Below are 19,453 nucleotides of genomic sequence, written 5' to 3'. Positions count from 1 at the left end.
TCCGATAAACCCCACCCTATTTTAATAATACTCACGCTCTGATTGGTTGTGTCGGCGCACTATAGCCAATCCTGGGACAGGGGGCGGAAAACCGGAAGACGGATATCCAGCTGTTTAGACACGCGGGTTGATTAGAACTGTTCCGTTTTTAATCAGGTTCTAAATCAGGTTCTTATCAGGCTTTGGTCTGGTTCTGTTCAAGCTCTTTTCGGGTTTTGCTCAGTTTCTAATCAGGTTCTGTTCTCTTCAGTGTGTGGGTTTGAATTTGGGTGTGATTAAGTGCCATGAACCAGAATGTCTCTGATCAACATCCAGAAGAAGAAGCATGGGGAGGATGCTGCGGTGAGCATGTCCTCATGTGTCAAATCCAGATGTGTCTTATACGTTTAACAACAACACCAACAACAACAACAACCTTTAATACATATTCGTTTGTCAAAAGGTTAGGGGAGCTAGGTATGGGTTCTGAAGGACCTTAATTCAAATCATTTACATGATTTCCCCCAGAAATGCCAGTAGAAATCTTTTGGGCATTTATAAACATTTCTCAAGAGGACTCTGCATATCCACAGGGATAAGAGGTTCCTCAAAATGCTTCTTCATCACTTAACAATATTCTGAGTAGAGATAGTAGAGACCATCACTTTCCTGCTAGCCAGGGCAAAGTCCTCTCTCTTCCCACTTTCTTGAGGTCCCAGTGTATTTTTCCAAACTTACAGCTACCCCTAGCTAGTTTTATCCAGAGACATTGTTTGATGCTAACTAGCTAGTTTTGTCTTGGACTATTTCCTAATGTTATCCAGCTAGTTTTGGACATTCTTCTTTGATGTTTACTAGGTTGTTTTGTCAATGGGACATTCTTTGATGTCAACCAGTTAGTTTTGTTCAGGAACATGCTTTCTTTGATGTTAACTATCTAGTTTTATATATGCTTGTTTTGTCAATGGGACATTTTTTGATGTTAACTCAGTAGTTTTGTCTAGGGACATTCTTCTTTGATGTTAACTATGTTCTTTTATCAATGGGACATTCTTTAATGTAAATCAGCTAGTTTTGTTCAGGAACATTCTTTGATGTTAACCATCTAGTTTTATCTATGGACATTCTTTGATGTTTACTCAGTAGTTTTGTCTAGGGACATTCTTCTTTGATGTTAACTAGGTTGTTTTGTCAATGGGACATTCTTTGATGTCAACCAGTTAGTTTTGTTCAGGAGCATGCTTTCTTTGATGTTAGCCAGCTAGTTTTGTCTAGGGGCATTCTTTCTTTGATGTTAGCTAGCTAGATTTGTCTAGGGACATTATTTCTTTGATGTAACCAGCTGGTTTTGTCTACGGATATTATTTAATGTTAACCAGTTAGTTCTGTAAACTCTAATGTGAACTATTTCAAAAGAGATGTGTTTGTTGATGAACAGTTTTGTGATCCGCATGTCCTCCTCTATCAGGTTCAGGGCACTAACGACAGCAGTGTGGTCAGTAAGGTGTCCGCAGCAGCTCGAGGCTACTTTCACGATGACTTCCTGAGACATTTTGTGGGCAAGGTGTCTCGAAGAGCTCCTCTCATCAACAGGTAGCACTAGTGGACATTTAGTGCTGCATTGTAGAATGATTTTGAATAGAAAATTAACGTTGGTCAGTGGCTGTGGTTTCTTCCCAGGGGCTACTATATTCGCTGGAAAGCTGTGGACCACTGTGTGAAACAATTCTTACGTGTTACAGATGGCTGTGAAAGGAGACAGGTAATACAGAACCCCCACAACATCCTGATTTCTGCAGTACATTTTTATGTCTCATCTCTCAATCTGTCTGTCTACAGATCTTGTCTTTGGGCGCAGGCTTCGACTCGCTTTACTTCCGGCTTCATGCGGAAGGCGTGCTGGAGCGGGTTAGCGTATATGAGGTCGATTTCCCTGAGGTTGCCAGGCGCAAGGCAGCTTTAATCAGCGGCACTCATTCTCTAAAAGATGCTCTTCCTGATTGTGAAATCTTAGCAGGTATGAAGTAAATCCACCCCCCACCCTCACCACCCTTTATCAGCAAGTCTTTTTGAGGTGAATGGATGGAATGATTTTATTCATCCCCATTGGAAATGTACAATTAGAAATGAGAGAATTTTTTTTAGAAAGTACAATACTATACAATACTATACCTGGACTTATCGTTTGACATCAAATTTGTGCTGCTGAATTGAACATTACTTTAGTTTTTGTCTCTTTAGTGTTGCCGTATAGTTTGCAAGCAACCTTTTAAATACTAATACAGCATGAAAATGCTATACAGTTTAATATTTTAATGCACAAAGCGGTGATTCATGTTGGAAAGTAGCATTCCTTCGTCACTTCAATAGCTGTGGTTTCTGACCAGTTTCTGAACCCATGTTCAGGCCCTGTGTACGTGAGCAGTGCTTATTATAAGCTGCTAGGCGTGGATGTAAGGAACGAAAAGGAAGCGGAGGAGGCTCTGAGTGCAGCTGGATTGCAGTGGAGCTCCCCACTGATTCTCTCAGAGGTGGTGCTCACTTATATGGAAACCTGCTGGTAAGTAAAAGTCTGCATGGATTTACATGGTTTCATTACTCTACACTTTTTTGTAATGATTCCTAAGCTCGTGTATGTGCTTCAGGTCGGATGCTGTGATTGGCTGGGCAGCGCGCATCTTCCCTCAGGCTATGTTTGTGATGTATGAACAGATACGGCCAGGCGATCCCTTTGGCACCGTTATGCAGAACCACTTCCTGAAGCTCAACTCTAAAATTCATGCTCTCTGCCAGTACCCAGACACAGTAGCACAGACGGAGAGATTTCTGGGAAGGGTATGATTTCTGATTAAACTCTGAGAGTTATATTTTGAAGCTGTTGAGCTTTTTTTTTTTTTTTTTTTTTTAAATATCCTTTAACAATGGACGTCTGCTTTCCAAAGATAAGGAAATTATAATGTAGACGTTTGGTGCCTATAAGCTTGTCCCTAATGAGTGAGTCAGTGGTGATTGTGGCAAGGATAACGCTCCCTGAGGTGACATGAGGAAGAAACCTTGAGAGGAACCAGACTCAAAAGGGAACCCATCCTCATTTGGGTAGCAGCAAATGTTCATTGTTGAGGTGTACTGGTCAGTGATAGGTGCTTAAATACATGACTGTATATACTGCTTTTCTTGAATCTATTTCAAGTATAATGATTAAATGCTGAAAAGACTTGTGTGAAACCTCTGGTGGTTATCTACATTTCTTCTGAAAGAATTTGTGAAAAATGTTCAAGTACGATTAAATGTCCATATTACAGGAGAACCGGCAAAGAACATGTCATGCTGGTTTGAAAATAGCTCTACCACTTATTTTTCTAATTATTTATTTGTCACATAAATATTCATACAGAGTGTGATATGGTGATGTGCTTTTTTTTGACTGTCCGACTTGTAAACGTGGAAAGAAATACAATATAAAAAATAAAGAGTAAAGCAACATTTAAAAATAAATAAAATAGAGAATAAAAGTAAAAAATTTAATCATACTAGCAAAAATTAGTTAAAAAAAAAAAAGTGTAAATGTGTCAAAAACAGGGATAAATAAAGTACTCAGTAATACATAAAGTGCACAAAAGAAATTACAAAGCAGCACTAAGATTTTCTTTAATGTCTTTTATAGCCTGTCAAAGTTTAACATGTTTTTGCAAGATAAACTATTCTATAATTTATTACCCATAATTTTGATAAAATCTTGTGTTCTATGTGTGAGTATTTTAGGAAAGTAAAAGTCTGAAAATGTTTGAGGTACATAACATCAAATCACTGAATTTGTTTTAAAATACTTTCAGAAGTGAAAAAATTATTTTCCTGACAGGGCTGGGAGAAATGTGTATGCTTGGATATGAACCAGTTCTACTTTGGTCTTCTCACAAAGAACGAGAGGGAGAGGGTCGAAAAGTTGGAGCCGTTTGATGAATTTGAGGTGAGACACACTGCACTTTGAACACACACTCAAACTGAGACTGCAAACTTCATTCCATTCTTTTTTTTATTGCTATAAGTGCTGCTATACGATATATACAGCAAGTACATATTCCACTAGCAAACACATCCTTTCTTTTTTTTTTTTAATAAATATTATTAGGAATGGCATCAAAAGTGCTCTCATTACTTCATCCTTACTGCCTCCAAAGGGTCTCTGACCAGTCAGGTGGTCCTCATATTCCCGAAAGGTAAGATCTGATAATCTGTGTGTCATAGTGTGTCATAGTGTCAGGAGTGGAAATAGTAATTAAATATTCTACTCAAGTAAAAATATTGCAACTTCAATAAAATTTTACTTAAGTACAAGTAAAAATAGCAAATCTTCTTCAAAACAAAAAATTGCAAAGGAAAAAAATCTTAATTAAAGGTGAAAAGTAGCTGATTTACAATACTACTATATTAATACACTGGGATTCTAGTGTAGTTCAGTAAAGTTGTGTAGTTGTTTTTAATTGAAGGAGCACCTTTACAAATGAAAATGCATTAAAAAACCCACTACAGTCCACAATTGAGTCTGATGGAAGTTATGCAGTTTCACAAAAAAAAAAAGTTAGTCATTTATGATAAGGAGAGAAATCGCAAACTCAGATTCAGAATTCAGACAGTGAGCACACACATTGAGCAACTTTCTAATCGAGGACGTTTCGCTTTCAGCTCGGTCTGACTCGATGCCGTCTGTCTTGTCCATCTCCATCTTCCTTCGTTCTGAGTTTAGCGCATTTGTTCTCCGCCCATCAATCAGTAGTTTTCGGGGTGCGATTTCTTTTCTCCTTGCATTATTTTTATTTATTCTTTTTTTTACTCAGAAACGGATATTATTTTAAATGTAGTTAAGTACAGTATTTCATACAAAACATACTTAAGTAAAAGTAAAATTATAGATTTAAAAACTACTTTAAAAAGTAGTGGTGCACAAAAAACTACCTAATTGCAGTAACGCGAGTAAATGCAATTCGTTACTTTCCACCTCTGCATATTGTACAGTAGGTCTTTGTGTTATTTGTTCTGCAGAGTTAGCAGTCGTAATAGTTAGTCGATAAAGTATTAAGGTGTTGTCTGAATTGTGGTTCTCTCCCTTTGTATATCTCTCAGATACTCCCATTCCTGTGATCAAGCCTGATGTAGAGGATCAGCCTGTCACAGTACGGGTCATGGCTGAATCTCTGTGTGTAGAGGCTTTGGGAATGGCCTCCTGCCTTTTGGAGCCTGGAGTCATGCTCCTTACAGGGGGCTGTGGCAGACGAGGCCGAAACACTGCAGTTACACTTTTGATCAAAGACCACACGGCTTGGAGATTTGCCACTGTGGAGCCAGGCGGAAAGAGATGTGTGTGTGATTGTGCCAGATTTTTGCATGGCCCATTTTTTAATGTTGAAATAAATAAAATGTTCATCGATCTTAATTTTGGTCAAATGCAGGTGTGCGGATGTACCACTCCATGACGTTTGTGCCTGGATGGGGCGCAGTAATTCTAGGTGGCAGAACTTCACCCCTTAACCCCATTGATGATGTTCTGAGAGTCACCTATGTGACTGATCAGTTTAACCACGAAAATATGCTTGTATCTCTGGAGAAAATGGTTTGTAATGGCGCAGCCCCAAAGCCAAGATGGCGGCATTCAGCGACCTTGCTGAGTCATGGTGGTAAGGAGGTTCTCTAACTGATACATTGCTATTACAGTATCAATAACTGAAACTCATTGTAATATCTCTTACATTCAGATAGGAACTACTTATTTGTTTTTGGAGGCTGTACAGAAAGAGAACTGGTTCTAGGTGATGCACACTTCCTGTGTTTGGAGGACCAGCAATGGACTGATGTAAGTCTTGACCCCTTTTTTAAATAAGGGGGGGTATGATTCATACCATCACTCTGGTGGCAAGGGAGTTTCCCCCTTACAAAGAAAGGAACAGTCTAGACTTTTTATAGCAGGTTTATTTAAACAGAGAGACATAATGAGTTGATATTAAGAGTACTTTCCTCAAGGGACAGGAGTAATTTGGGTGTGCGGTAATCAGAATTAGCAAGAATTTTGATTACCGCACACCCAAATTACTCCTGTCCCTTGAGGAAAGTACTCTTAATATCAACTCATTATGTGTATAAAAACACCAGTCACAGTCACTCTTCTATTCAAACCTCTGCATCACCATGGAAAAGAACAAAGAGCTGTCAAAGGACGTCAGGGACAAGGCTTGGTCCCATTCACCAACCATCTTTAAGTGTTCTGGCTGAGGCCAGGAGATTCTCATCCAAGATTCTACAGTGCATGGCCTCGTTCATGTGGTGAAGTCTTCCTGTACCCTTAGCAGAGAAACCTCCCCAGAGCAGAATGTATCCTCCTCCATGTTTGACAGTGGGGATGGTGTTCTTGGGGTCATGTTAAGCGTTTCTCTGCCTCCATACACGGCAAATCGAGGTGATGCCAAAGAGCTCAATTTTGATCTCATCTGAGGAGACTGTTAATTTCTTTGTAAGGGGGTAAATTTACAAAATCAGCAGGGGATCAAATCATTATTTCCCCCACTTTAATGGTTAAGAATTCAAGAATGCCACAACCCATTTGTTTTATTCTTGATGAACTGTCTCTCCAAAGGTCCCACTTAAAGGATACATCCCTGAACCACGTCACTCCCACTCCGCTTGTGCCTATAGACAAGGATTGGTGGTCTTCGGAGGCCTGGGCCATGGAGGTATCCCTTTAGGAGATCTTGTCCTACTGAAGCCCACGTCCGCTGGGTTCTGCTGGGAAAAGTTGAATGTTTGCCCTGCCTTGGTACCAAGGTAACACATGTTCTTTTTCACAATATTTGATTTGATTGTAATAATACTAGAGGTCAACCGATGTGTTTTTCTCTGTCAAATGCTAATATTTTTTTGGCCTGATATGTCTGGCTGATTTCCCCACCATCCCGCAGCTTTCATCTCATAAAATCTACATATAATTAAAAAGATGTGATACAGAAAATTGCTGAAACTATAAACATTTATTGAACAACACAAGCCTCTCCAATCAGTGCTTGCTTTATATATTCACAGTTCCACAGAAACTCTTCCGGTTTCCCTGTTTGGAGACAGAGAACAGAATACTGCCACCTACTGTTAAGGGAGAGTTATGTTCTCTCACGCAAGCACAGAACGTACACGCATGGTTTGGTGTGTTTGCAGATCCGCCTGCCTAATAATTAATAGCACAGTCGGCTGATGACAATTTATTTAAAAAATGCCAAAATTTTGGTTCAATCTGTTGACCTCTAAATAATACAACTATTTATTGAATAATTTGCCCAAGGTTCCCTGGTGGTCTAGTGCGGCGCACTCACCGCTGCGGCCCGGGTTAGATCCCCGGTCAGCCATTAGGGTTGCACAAGCCTTAGTGCCGGTCCCAAGCCCGGGTAAATGGGGACGGTTGCGTTAGGAAGGGCATCCAGCATAAAAACGTGCCAAATCAAACATGCAGATGATCCGCTGTGGCGACCCCTAATGGGAGAAGCCAAAAAAAAGTTTTATTGAATAATTTGCCCGGTGGCGGTTAATGTGATTTTTGTAATCCTCAGGTATTCCCATACCGCCCATGTGATTGGAGAGAATCTGGTGGTAGTTGGTGGAGTCTGGCTCCAGACAGATGGTGTCCCGGGAGTTGCCGTAATAAACCTGACCACCAAAGTCAGTGTTGAAGTCCACGTGGACACAGTGAGTAGTACATTATGTGAAATAAGGATTATTTGTTATTAAATATGAATTGTCAAATCACTTTGATAATTTTCTCTCCCTACAGTCAGTGGTCCCCTGGCCCCTCATGCTACATTCTTTCTGCTCAGAAGTGCTGGACTCTGACGGAGCTGAGATGGTGCTTATTGGTGGCGGAGGAAACTGTTTCTCTTTTGGCACCCACCTCAATTTCCACCCTGTTGTTCTAGACCTGAGGCCTGTGCTTCAAAAAATGGCACATTTAAACCAACCACCTCAGGAAAAATGATAGGTAGCTAGCTATGAAGACCAGCATCTGGGCCATTATCATGTGCTAGTAATGAAAACCAATGTCATTAATCAGACAGACATTTCCAAGCAGTCAGCACCAGCCAAACTTTATTTCATCCAGGACCTCAGTTTAAATCACAACCAAGAGATCTAACGCGACACGGGACGGCCGAGCATGCTTGTTTTTGTTACGGTCACTCGGTCAGCCGACGGAAGGACTGCACGTTGGGAGAGACTGCGCCCCAGTCCACAGGCTTGCGGTAGTCGCCCTTTTCCAGGAAGTACTGGCAGCCACGGTAATTGGGGTGCTCGTAGAAGATCCAGTATCCTTTCAGGACCTTGCAGGAGTGCACCTCTCTCAAGCGGTAACGCTCCAGAATGGAAGGGCAATCCTCCGTGACTTCAAACAACTGACCTGCAAAATCTGCCTCGTCATAGAGCTGCATCTTGTACTGTGTCCCACTTGTCTGGAATAGATGCCAAGAAGGATGGAGGGTGTGGGGTTTGGGAAAGAAAGGGGAAGGTTAGAAATGGGGAAAAATAGGTTAGAGTGTTGATAAGATCAGAGTAACCTTTTATTGCTGGTGTAAGTGTTTTTATTGTTTTATAGTAAACGAGTCAAATCAACATTTTAAATAATTATCAGTTCACTGGTGGGACAATAAGAATAGGAAAATGAGAGACGTAAAGTGTACTTTTCTAGGTTTTACCCAGTCGTTGTTGGTGCAGCAGTTCTTACAAAGTGACTTACAACGTGGATTATCCTGCAGGAGCTGAGCCGCTCATTGAGCCCCGTCCAACACAGGAACTCGGGGTATTTCCCACGAGTTAGAACATACTGGTAGCCCATGTAGCTCGGAAGCTCGTAGACCACCCAGACGCCGCTCTCCACGTGTATGGAGTTACAGCGGCTCAGGTAGGTGTGGAAGTCCGAGCAGTCGCTGTCGCACTCATAGCAACGACCCTGGAAGTTTTTGTCCTTGTAGAAAATAATCTGAAAGGGTTTTGGACTGATGTTTTAAAAACACTTTTTCTTTATTAACATGAGCTCGTGTTATGCATATGTAAATATCTTACTGTTCTGATTTATGCAAAAAGAAAAAAAGCACCATGGGGCCAGCTGGGATCTGATGGTTATGGGGACTTTTTTTCCATTGAATGCCGCAACAAAACCGGAATTTTGAATTGAAAAAAAAATTAAAATGCCTTGCTCATAGACAGGTTTTGAAAACTATCCACAAATGATGATTAGCTAAAAACCTTTTCAGCAACACAGGAATTTGTAATGCAAATCTTTCTATTTATTAAAATTAATTTTATATATTCAAAATGTATCACTAATTAATAACTGCATATAACCGGAGCCTCAGTACGGCCAAAAACAACAAACACAGACACCATTCAAAATAAACTTTGCACATGACTTCCATTAGAACACTAACTTTCCAAACTGTGTACTTACCCTCCCCATTATGGATCCTCGATCTCGATTCCTGACTCACCGCAGGCCCACTAGTGCTGCTTTTAAATACTTAAATACCCCCCTGATTTAGGATTAGTCAGGTGTAGAGTGGTTGATAATTGCTTTGTCATGATAACGAGATCCAAATTTTGAGTCAGTGATTCTAGGCCTCTGTTCAGGTTTTCCAGAAAATAAAGTGTGGGATTAAAGAAGTATAATAGCAGCACTGCCCACAGCCCACCCATTTACTCCCTCTCTATTCGGTCCTGAATGAGACACTGAAACACACACATCCAGTATCCCAGAACGCACCACAAAACACAAGCATAATACCAACCTAGGAACCGATGCCAAGACCACTGGCGAATGTGAAGAGGTCGAGTATAATAGGTTTTTTCGTCCTACTGTTCTGAATGACGCAACATATTGCCAGCTCAGCTCTTTTTACTGGTCCGGGATCATTTCTGTTCAAATGATTTATTCATTTGTGTTTAATAGGAATTCTGTGAAGGTAATCTGGATGCAAGCTTTTCTTGTTTCAGGATTCTTCTATAGCCCTATTTCGTGTGCAAGGCAGTCAGTCCAACTCAGTCATAAGGCTTTCAGCGATTCAATCACTGACACTGAATATACACTTTTTTTTTATTGGTAGTCAAACAAACCCTGTTTTCCTAATCTAAACATAATACCAAACTGTGCTCTCTTCAAAACTAATCCTCTGGATTTATTGCTGCTCTATTAATAATGGAAAAAGGAGCGTGACAGGCAAAGATGAATTCTGACAAAAGTATAAAAAAATGGATCTATAGAGTAATGGGGTATTGCTTTGTACATATATTTCATATAGATTAAATGTAAATAATCTAAAGCAATGCTTCCCATTTTTCTGTGTTTCAAGTTCTTCTGAACTATACATGTAAATGCTTGTTTATCTGAGAGGTGAAATTCATGCTATTAATGTTTTAATGTACAGAAGAAACAACTAAGAAACACTGATCCTAGAGTTCACAATACATAAAAAAAAGTTGTGAAGCTTGAAGTGCAACTAGGCTACAGCAGGAATAAAACAAAAAATAATACATTCACAGTCATACTGGCTGCCAGGTAGAAAACTTGGTACTTGTAGGTATCAAGCAAGAAGTAAATTTGTTCGATAAGCATTCCCTCTGTTTGACCTCAGATCAGTGCCCTTATAGTATGAAAATAAATGCGCGACGGGAAAAAGGCGCATGTTTCCTTCGGCACGTTAATGCGAAAACAGATTCCGGGGCAAATATGAAAGACTTCAGGACTCTTCTGTACTAAGCTACATTTTATAATTGGAAAGTCCACTTTTTCTTCTTCGTTAATGCCACAGCAGCAAGACACTCGTCGCCTTGCGATTGATGCTCATTACACTCAAGTACCTTAGCTAAAAAACCTGCTTCTGATGTGGAAATAAAAAGCAATGCTGCTTGCGGAAATAAGTAATAATGATGGTCATTCTGCAGCATTGATCCAGCATTGAACTCTAACAATACAATATTATATACTTTTAAGACAAAATTTCACTTCCAGCATCCATTTCAAATTCATATCTTAGTCCTGAGTTAAGCAAATGTAACCACACCAAATAAAATAAGTGCATTAGTGTCCATTACAGTCGTGTGTGTGTGTGTGCGCGCGCTCAGGAGACTGTGGGTGCTTTCAGATGCTGTAAAGAATGTTCAGAGCTGTGGGTTGGGTTTGACTGGCAAGTGGGGTTGGAAGGCGTGACGGTTGGCAGCAGCAGGCTGTCCAGCTCTTGTCTCCGCCCGGTCTCTAGGAGCCATTCGTGAAACTTCTGCTCTACGAGAGCCTGGAACTGCCGTCGTTTCTCCCTGGAGGACGAGCGAAGGTAAATCCCGTTAGAGCTCTAAAACCATGTGCTTGTGCTAGAATTCAGATATGCTCGCCAGCTACTATTCCAGAAGTGGCAGGAAGTGCTGTATTGCTGTGCAAGGGGACTATTTTAAACGTAGATAAATAAAGTGCTTTCTGGTAAACGGCTAGTCTTGAAACTTTTTGATACCACCTCATAGCTGACTGATGTTTATGTTGTTCTGGGTATCTACTTGCACTTGACCATGACACACACTCACCTCCTGCCAAAAGAAAATTCTTTTCAACTTTATCTTATGCAGAAAAAATGGCTTACTTGTTAAGATGCGAGTCCTTCACTATCTTCTGCCAGTCGTGCACTCTTTGCTGACGCTCCTCCAGAGCCTGCTGGTAGGCCGACGGAATTCCCCCTGGCACCTCGCAGGTGTCTCCCTCCATTAGGAATGGTACTACCATAGGGCAGAGCTGTGCAGGGGGCAGTATGCAATAGCAGGCCGCGTCCGTTGAGGGACCGTCTGGCGCATAAATCAGCGGCTGATCCCAGAGATTAGGCACGACCGCCAAACCCACACTGGCCATGTGGTCCTCCAGGCTGGGGTAATGGGTGTGGAAAGGCCCAAGCGTGAGGCTGGTGTTGCCCGGCAGTAGAAGCGGCCTGGTGGGAGTCAGAGCATGAATGGTGCAACGGGTGGAGCAGCCAACCGCCAGGCGTCCGGCCACACACACCAACCGCACGTTCTCACAGCTCTGCATGTGCACACTGGTCTCCACCGGCCCAAGGACCACCGTGCTGTCACGACATTTATCGAGCGTCACTGACCTGCGGCATAAATCAAAGTACGGGCCATAAAGTTAGACTCAATTGATAATGTTCAGAAGAACTCTAATTATTTAAGCCTAAGGAGTAACAGCAGGTTTACCCAAGACTCGTACCTCAGGGGGGAAAGAAGGTAGATAAAAGCCTCGCTGCAGCGGTGCAGTTTGACATTTGCACCAGCCAGCTTCTCGGAGTCTTTAGCGAGGGTCTGTTTGTAAACCTGGGACATCAGCACCACCTTGCTGCCTGGAGGAGCCGTGTGTGTGTTGCGAGCTATTTTGGCCCTCTTCATTGCACCATCCACTGAGAGAAAGACAGACAAAGACACTGACAAAGAGGGCTGGAATGGGATTAGAGATGAGCGATGTTCCTTTGCTTTATTTTACGATCTATTGATCTATAATAAGTTAATCGTAGCACTAATGTGTGTGTAAAATTGACAATCTTTATAAGCTGTGACAGGAGTGGACACAAATCTCGGGCGGGAGCGCAAATAAAAAAATACCCCACCTTGCAGAGCCCAGGCCAGCTTTTTTCCCGAGCGAAGACAGGAGGACATGCCGAACGGGTTGAGCGTAAGCACCTGGCGCAGCCAGCTCTGCAACTGCTGCAGCGAGTAGGACCGAGTGAGTTTTGAGTATCCAGCCATGGCCTGGAGTGGGGCGCGGCTCAGCAGCCGATGCAGGGGGTGAATAGTGCGTCCGTTGCTCATCGTGCCCTCCAGCAGCATGCTGAGAGCCTGCAGGGCATCGGCTGAGATTTCGCTGTCTCGCACGGTCTGACTCGAACTGCTCAGCTCGCCCGGATCTACCAGCAGCTCCAGCAGCTCGGCCAGGTGAGTCTGCACAAAGGTGAGGTGTGCCTGGTCGTCCCAGTTCTGGTTGGTCAGAAAGCACAAAAGATTCGATACTAGAGGCTATAGTTCCTGCGTTTTCTGTCAGTTCATTGAGTAACACTGATGGAACGCGTTAGTTTTGCATTACACTTTGCTTTATAGCACCGATCAGGCAAAACTTTATGACCACTGACCAGTGAAGTGAATGACACTGATTATCTCTTCATTATGGCACCTGTTAGTGGGTGGATCTATTACACAAGTCAACATTGTGACGTCTAGACGACTGGGTCAGAGCATCTCCAAAACTCAAGCTCTTGTCTGATGTTCCTGGTCTGCAGTGGTCAGTATCTATCAAAAGTGATGGAAGGAACAGTGGTGAACCGGCGACAGGGTCAATGATGCACGTGGGGAGAGAAGGCTGGCCCGTGTGGTTCGATCCAACAGGCGAGCTTCTGTAGCTCAAATTGCTGTTAATGCTCAATGGGTCAGGACTGCTTTGGAAGCAAAAGGGGGACCAACACAATATTAGGCAGGAGGTGATAATGTTATGCCTGATCGGTGTACAAAGCTGGTACAAGGGGCATAATTAGACCCGACAAAGATTTGACCTTGTTTTGAGAGCTGATCTTAGCGTCCCTTTCAGAGGACAACGACAGGGAACGAGAGCGAGGACTCGGCCACTCTTCGCCGATTAGAGAGACACGCAGAGACACACGGTTCAGCTGCTGCAGGTAGAGAAACAGCAAAAACTGCAGCGTATCCACAGACAGCTGGAGATGAAGAGGCAGATCAGAGTTAATATGAAGATATATGGAACATGAACAATCTCTCTTTACAACACTGAATGAGTAAAAGCATATGGTACTCGTGTCACACCTTGCTGCGCTGGCGGTCAAGGTCACGAGGGGTCAGGCTCTGAGACAGGGCCTCTGCCCACTCAAGCTTCTCCTCAACAGTACGTGGCACCAGCAGGTCAAAAGTCTCGAAGTAGAGCCAGGCCAGCTCCTCGGGCAACTGCAGCTTTCCGCAGGCAATGTGCCGCCACATATGCCAGCTCAGACGCGGGAAGCAGCAGTCACGTGTACGAACGTAGCAGGCCATCTTGCGCAAGTAGTGCATGCTCAGCTTGCCCGGAGGAGCCGCCTGTAGCGCACCCAGGAGGAACAGCTCCAAACGGGGCCACACGCTTGCTGAGCAGGTCTCCATTTCTATACACGTATATCAGTAAGCATCAACAATGGCCAAGCCACTACAGACTATTCACCAATGAGGAAACAGTGTTGTTTTAAATCTGGAATCTTTACTAGAGGAGTAGAATATCCAAATCTCTGACTGATATCTGACTATTACACTTATAAACAGGCTACAGGTTACACAAGTACACACTACAAACTCATCACTACTAGCTCATTCAGCAGGCATCTTCAAAGGGAGGACATGGTTCCCATGGCAACCACAGCATGTGCAAGGAGTTTGACTGTTAACTATGGATTAGCAAAGAAGAGACCAAGAGATAATCATTTATAGATAATATATAGACAATATTATGAACAATCATTTATTGATGACTATTATAGATAATCATTAATATATTATTTGTAGATAATATTATAGATAACACTTTATAAGTAATGCAGAGAATTTTTTAGATATTATAAATAATTTAGATCATTTTTAGATAATCATTTATGTGTATGTAATATATAATGGTTATATAATATAAATAATAGATAATCATTTAATGATAATATTATGGATACCAGTTTACAGGTAATTTAGAGACCATTTAATGATATAAATAATAATTATAATATATTATAAATAATTATTTAGATCATCCATAGACAGACAATCATTTATATATAATTTATAGATTAAATGATAGATTATTTATAGATATTATAAATAATTATTGATAATCGTTTACAGGTAATTTAGAAATCATTTAATGATAATATTATGGGTAATCTTTTAGAGATTGTGGATATAATTTAGAGCTAATAGTTTTGAGATAATATTTATAATTAAAGCAACAGATAAAATATAAAGTTGAAATAAAAGAGTTCTTACTTCCTGCATCCGGGCCTCCTCTGCTCTCCCGAGCCCAGAGCGCGCGCTTTGCTCTGCTAATGAGCTTTATAATGCTAACAGTGCAGCGGCGTGTGAATTTTTCTCTGAAGTGTTAATCCATTTAAAATGTGTAACAAAAACCACCTTTATACCCCAAATATCCTTAAAAACTCCTTCACACAACTCTCCCATTCAGCTCTCCAAGGTCCGGCAACTGGAGCAAACGTTTCAATAAACAACACACAGAAGCACTTCCTGTTTCAAAATAAAAGTACTAATATATTAAGAAAGCAATAACGATGCTATGCAATTCAATATGGGACAGAAAGTTCGCGTTTGTTTCAGACAGACAGCAAATTATCAATTAACTTAAGTGCCTTCTGACTTCGAACACATGGCTGCTTTCACAAAGAGGCTTTTGTAGAGCAAAAAGAAAAACGCATAAATAACACCAATTTTTCCCCTATTCTGTCTCCAGGAAGATGCAGCTCTACCTCTGCCATGTAATTCCATACAAGTAGTCACCGAATATCGCTTGAAAGTTGTCCGATTACCCCAGTGTAACTTGAAAATTTAACCCAAGTCGATATATGGCTTAGCCAATCCAGGAATCTTAAAGAATGTGGATCAGTATGGGGTAGTATAACGTAAATTGTTAATAATTTGGCAAAACAAAACAATTTATAGTACAGTACTGTATAAAATATATGTGGTAGCGGGGACATGGACGAGTGCAGGCTCACAATTGGAGGGCGGCGCATACGCTGCTACATTAGCCTGCCATGCGAAACATAAAATATTTTTACAATTGTAAGGTGTCCCATCATTGTCAGCATCATATGATCAAAAATTCATAAGTCTAACCATCGTAACTCATCGACCATTTGTATTCTGTGTGACTCTCAGGACACGCCTCATATTCACATAGCAGCAGTGGTGCTGAGAGAAAGTGCTTGATAAACAGTTTCGAGAAGAGAAATCACTAATATATATACTTTTTTTTATTGTTATTTATTTATACAGTATCACAAAAGTGAGTACGCCCCTCACATTTTAGCAACCATTTTAGTATATCTTCTCAAGGGACAATACTATAGAAATTTAACTTTTCTTTGAAATATTTTATAGTCAATGTGCAGCTTGAATAGGAGTACAGATTTACTGTCCTCTAAAAAATAACTTAGCATACACCCATTATTGTCAAAATAGCTGGCAACAAAAGTGAGTACGCCCTAAGTGATAATGCGTAACCATGCAAAGCCACATGTCCTATTTATTATGTTCATGTTTTTGTCTGCATGACAGAAGCATGTAAATTTATGTATCTTGTATTACAGCAGTTAAGAATTGTTGCTTTGGGTACAATTCTCTTATACTGAACACTGGATGTTCAACATGGCACCTCATAGGAAAGATTTTGAGAAGGATTTAAGAATTAGAATTGTTGCTTACCACAAAGATGGCGAGGCTATAAGAAGATCGGTAACACCCAGAAACTAAGTTACAGTACAGTGCACAGGGTCATACAGAGGTTTTCCAAAACGAGTTTCACTCGGAACAAATCTTTCATGGGTCGATCAAACAAGTTGAGTCTTTGTGCAGTGCGTCAGGTGCAGAAGCTGCTTCAAAAAACAGACGCATGAGTGCTGCAGTATTGCTTTAGAGGTTGCAGAAGCAGAAGGTCCGCTTGTTAGTGCTCAGACCATATGCTGCACACTGCAACAATTCGGTTTGCATGATCATCATCACAGAAGGAAGCGTCTTCTAAAGCTGGTTCACAAGAAAGCTTGGAAAAAGAGTGTGCTGAAGACAACTGGTCTAAGGGCATGAATTACTGGAACCATGTCCTGCGGTCTGATGAGACTAAAATATACTGGTTTGGCTCAGATGGTGTCCAGCATGTGTGGTGTTGCCCTGGTGAGGAGAACCAAGAAAATTGTGTCTTGTCTACAGTCATGCATGTTGGTGGTAGCATCATGGTCTGGGGTGCATGAGTGCTGCTGGTATTAGGGAGATGTGTTTTTTTGAGGGAAACTTGGATTCTAAGATGTACTGTGACTTTCTGAAGCAGAACATGATGCCCTCCCTTTAGAAACTGGGACGAACGTCAGTTTTCCAAAATAATAACAACTGAAAACTCACCGCTAAGAGTCCAACTGCCTTGTGGAGGAAGCTGAAGGTAAAGGTGATGGAGTGGCCAGGTATGTCTCCAGACCTGAACACTATTGAGCACCCGTGGGGAATCCTCAAGCGAAAGGTGGAGAAGCGCCATGTGTCTAACCTCCAGCATCTCCGTGATGTCATTATGGAGGAGTGAAAGAGGATCCTAGAAACAACCTGTGCAGCTCTGGTGAATTCGAAGCACAAGAGGATTAAGGCAGTGCTAGATGGTGCTCACACAAAATATTCACACTTTGGAGACAGTTTTGAAATGTTCACTTAGAGTGTACTCACTTTTGTTGGCAGTTATTTTGACAATAATCGCCAGTGGTGGACAGTAACGAAGTAAATGTATTGCGCATATCTGGACTTCATTTGGGGAGACTTTTACTTTAACTTAACTACATTTTAAAGTTAAATATCACTTTTTACTCAACTACATTTTGTGAAATCAGTCGTTTTGTTTTATTTATAAGTGGATAAAAACTTTACTGGTCAATCACGCAGCAATTCACTAATTAGGATAGCGCACACGCTCTGTTTTGAACTTGTTTTGATCGCCGCTTGGCAGTGGCGGATTAGAAAGAGGTGAATTGGTCAACCGCACAAGCCGGCACCTTGCCAGGGGGCTGCAATGGGGCGTCCACGCAAATCAACCATTTTTTTTACTGCTTATTTGCACGGTTGTGTTAATTTCTTTATCACGCCACGGTCTATAAATCTGGTTGGGAATCGTAGTGCGCACTCACCGCCCGGGGAAGTTCCCTCACTCAAACACTCAGAAATGAGAAGCGGGGGGTTGGTGACATCAGAAGAGCTAAATCCAAATAAAAATTATAGATGACAAAAAAAAAAAAAATCCGTCTCCATACCACCCTGTCCTCTACATCTGCCTCTTTCACACCAACTACCTGCATGTCTTCCCTCACCACATCCATGAACCTCCTCCTTGGCCTTTCTCTTTTCCTCCTACATGGTGGCTCCATCCTCAGCATTCTTCTATCAATATAATTCATGTCCCTCCTCTGCACATGTCCAAACCATCTCAATCTCGCCTCCCTCACCTTGTCACCAAAACATCCTACATGCGCTGTCCCTCTAATAAACTTATTTCTAATCTTGTCCATCCTCGTCACTCCCAACGAAAACCTTAACATCTTCAGCTCTGCTACCTTCAGCTCCACCTCCTGTCTTCTACTCAATGCCACTGTCTCTTATCCATACAACATCGCAGGTCTCACCACAGTCCTATAAACTTTCCCTTTCATTCTTGCAGATACCCTACTATCACAAATCACTCCTGTCACTCTTCTCCACCCACTCCACCCTACCTGCACTCTTTTCTTCACTTCTCTAACACACTCTTCATTACTTTGCACTGTTGACCCCAGGTACCTGAACTGCTCCACCTTCTCCACCTCTTCTCCCTGCAACCGCACCACTCCACTGCCCTCCCTCTCATGTACCCACATGTACTCTGTCTTACTCCTACTGACTTTCATTCCCCTTCTCTCCAGTGCATATCTTCACCTCTCCAGGCTCTTCTCAACCTGCTCACTACTCTCACCACAAATCACAATATCATCCGCAAACATCATTGTCCAGGGAGACTCCTGTCTGACCTCGTCCGTCAACCTGTCCATCACCACTGCAAACAGGAAAGGGCTCAGGGCCGATCCTTGATATATCCAACCCGCACCATGAACCAGTCTGTCGTTCCTACTGCACACTTCACTGTCACACTGTCCTCATACATGTCCTGCACCACCCTCACATACTTCTCTGACACACCTGACTTCCTCATACAGAACCACAGCTCCTCTCTGGGCACCCTGTCGTACGCTTTTTCTAAATCCACAAATACACAATGCAATTCCTTCTGTCCTTCTCTATACTTCTCCATCAACATCCTCAAAGCAAATAAGGCATCTGTGGTGCTCTTCCTCGGCATGAAACCATACTGTTGCTCACAGATGGTCACCTCTTCCCTCAGCCTGGCTTCCACTACTCTTTCCCATAACGTCATGGTGTGACTGATCAACTTAATTCCCCTGTAGTTACTGCAGGTCTGCACATCTCCCTTATGCTTAAAGATCGGTACCAGCACACCTTCTCCATTCCTCAGGCATCTTCTCACCTTCCAGAATCCTGTTAAACAATCTGGTTAAAAACTCCACTGCCATCTCTCCTAAACATCTCCATGCTTCTACAGGTATGTCATCTGGTCCAACCGACTTTCCACTCTTCATCCTCTTAA

General features: G+C 42.0%; 3 protein-coding genes across 5 annotated transcripts; 1 reads left to right on the top strand and 2 right to left on the bottom strand.

Moving 5' to 3' along the window:
* The first annotated feature begins 92 nt into the window (after positions 1–92).
* Positions 93–7,999, top strand: lcmt2 (leucine carboxyl methyltransferase 2). Of its 3 annotated transcripts, none has more exons than XM_046845200.1 (15): positions 95–168; positions 251–342; positions 1,448–1,572; positions 1,660–1,741; positions 1,819–1,996; positions 2,386–2,539; positions 2,625–2,814; positions 3,839–3,946; positions 4,109–4,196; positions 5,101–5,334; positions 5,427–5,651; positions 5,730–5,827; positions 6,605–6,792; positions 7,566–7,701; positions 7,787–7,999. In XM_046845200.1, the coding sequence occupies exons 2-15, from the start codon at positions 295–297 to the stop codon at positions 7,985–7,987; spliced, it is 2,055 nt and encodes a 684-aa protein (XP_046701156.1). In that variant the 5' UTR covers positions 95–168; positions 251–294; the 3' UTR covers positions 7,988–7,999. The 3 variants fall into 3 exon arrangements, with proteins under 3 accessions (XP_046701153.1, XP_046701156.1, XP_046701155.1); XM_046845199.1 differs by having other exon boundaries at positions 102–156; XM_046845197.1 differs by having other exon boundaries at positions 93–342.
* Positions 8,000–8,069: 70 nt separating this feature from the next.
* crygs2 (crystallin, gamma S2) lies at positions 8,070–9,937 on the bottom strand. Its single transcript, XM_046845202.1, has 3 exons — positions 9,452–9,937; positions 8,741–8,983; positions 8,070–8,456 (listed from the first exon to the last, which is right to left on the bottom strand). Exons 1-3 carry the CDS (start codon positions 9,458–9,460, stop codon positions 8,184–8,186), a joined length of 525 nt encoding a protein of 174 aa, XP_046701158.1. The 5' UTR covers positions 9,461–9,937; the 3' UTR covers positions 8,070–8,183.
* Positions 9,938–10,075: 138 nt separating this feature from the next.
* tbccd1 (TBCC domain containing 1) lies at positions 10,076–15,306 on the bottom strand. Its single transcript, XM_046845201.1, has 7 exons — positions 15,037–15,306; positions 13,843–14,174; positions 13,575–13,736; positions 12,639–13,005; positions 12,245–12,431; positions 11,628–12,131; positions 10,076–11,310 (listed from the first exon to the last, which is right to left on the bottom strand). The coding sequence occupies exons 2-7, from the start codon at positions 14,170–14,172 to the stop codon at positions 11,118–11,120; spliced, it is 1,743 nt and encodes a 580-aa protein (XP_046701157.1). The 5' UTR covers positions 14,173–14,174; positions 15,037–15,306; the 3' UTR covers positions 10,076–11,117.
* Positions 15,307–19,453: the final 4,147 nt, after the last annotated feature.

This window comes from Silurus meridionalis, chromosome 3 (assembly GCF_014805685.1).
Source record: "Silurus meridionalis isolate SWU-2019-XX chromosome 3, ASM1480568v1, whole genome shotgun sequence".
NCBI classification, from domain to species: Eukaryota; Metazoa; Chordata; class Actinopteri; order Siluriformes; family Siluridae; genus Silurus; species Silurus meridionalis.
The sequence above is the reverse complement of the archived record's forward strand: the minus strand, read 5'-3'. Positions and strand labels throughout refer to the sequence as shown.

Excerpts from the sequence above, each read along its gene's own strand:
- crygs2 (XM_046845202.1), bottom strand. Across the intron at positions 8,457-8,740 it reads CCTGCAGGATAATCCACGTT|ACAAGTGGGACACAGTACAA; the intron begins GTAAGTCACTTT and ends CATCTATTCCAG.
- lcmt2 (XM_046845197.1), top strand. The coding sequence starts at position 295 with ATGTCTCTGATCAACATCCAGAAGAAGAAGCATGGGGAGGATGCTGCG. Across the intron at positions 2,540-2,624 it reads ACTTATATGGAAACCTGCTG|GTCGGATGCTGTGATTGGCT; the intron begins GTAAGTAAAAGT and ends TATGTGCTTCAG. Across the intron at positions 2,815-3,838 it reads CGGAGAGATTTCTGGGAAGG|GGCTGGGAGAAATGTGTATG; the intron begins GTATGATTTCTG and ends TTTTCCTGACAG.
- tbccd1 (XM_046845201.1), bottom strand. The coding sequence starts at position 14,172 with ATGGAGACCTGCTCAGCAAGCGTGTGGCCCCGTTTGGAGCTGTTCCTC. Across the intron at positions 12,432-12,638 it reads GCTGGCCTGGGCTCTGCAAG|TGGATGGTGCAATGAAGAGG; the intron begins GTGGGGTATTTT and ends TCTTTCTCTCAG. Across the intron at positions 11,311-11,627 it reads AAGGACTCGCATCTTAACAA|GGAGAAACGACGGCAGTTCC; the intron begins GTAAGCCATTTT and ends CTCGTCCTCCAG.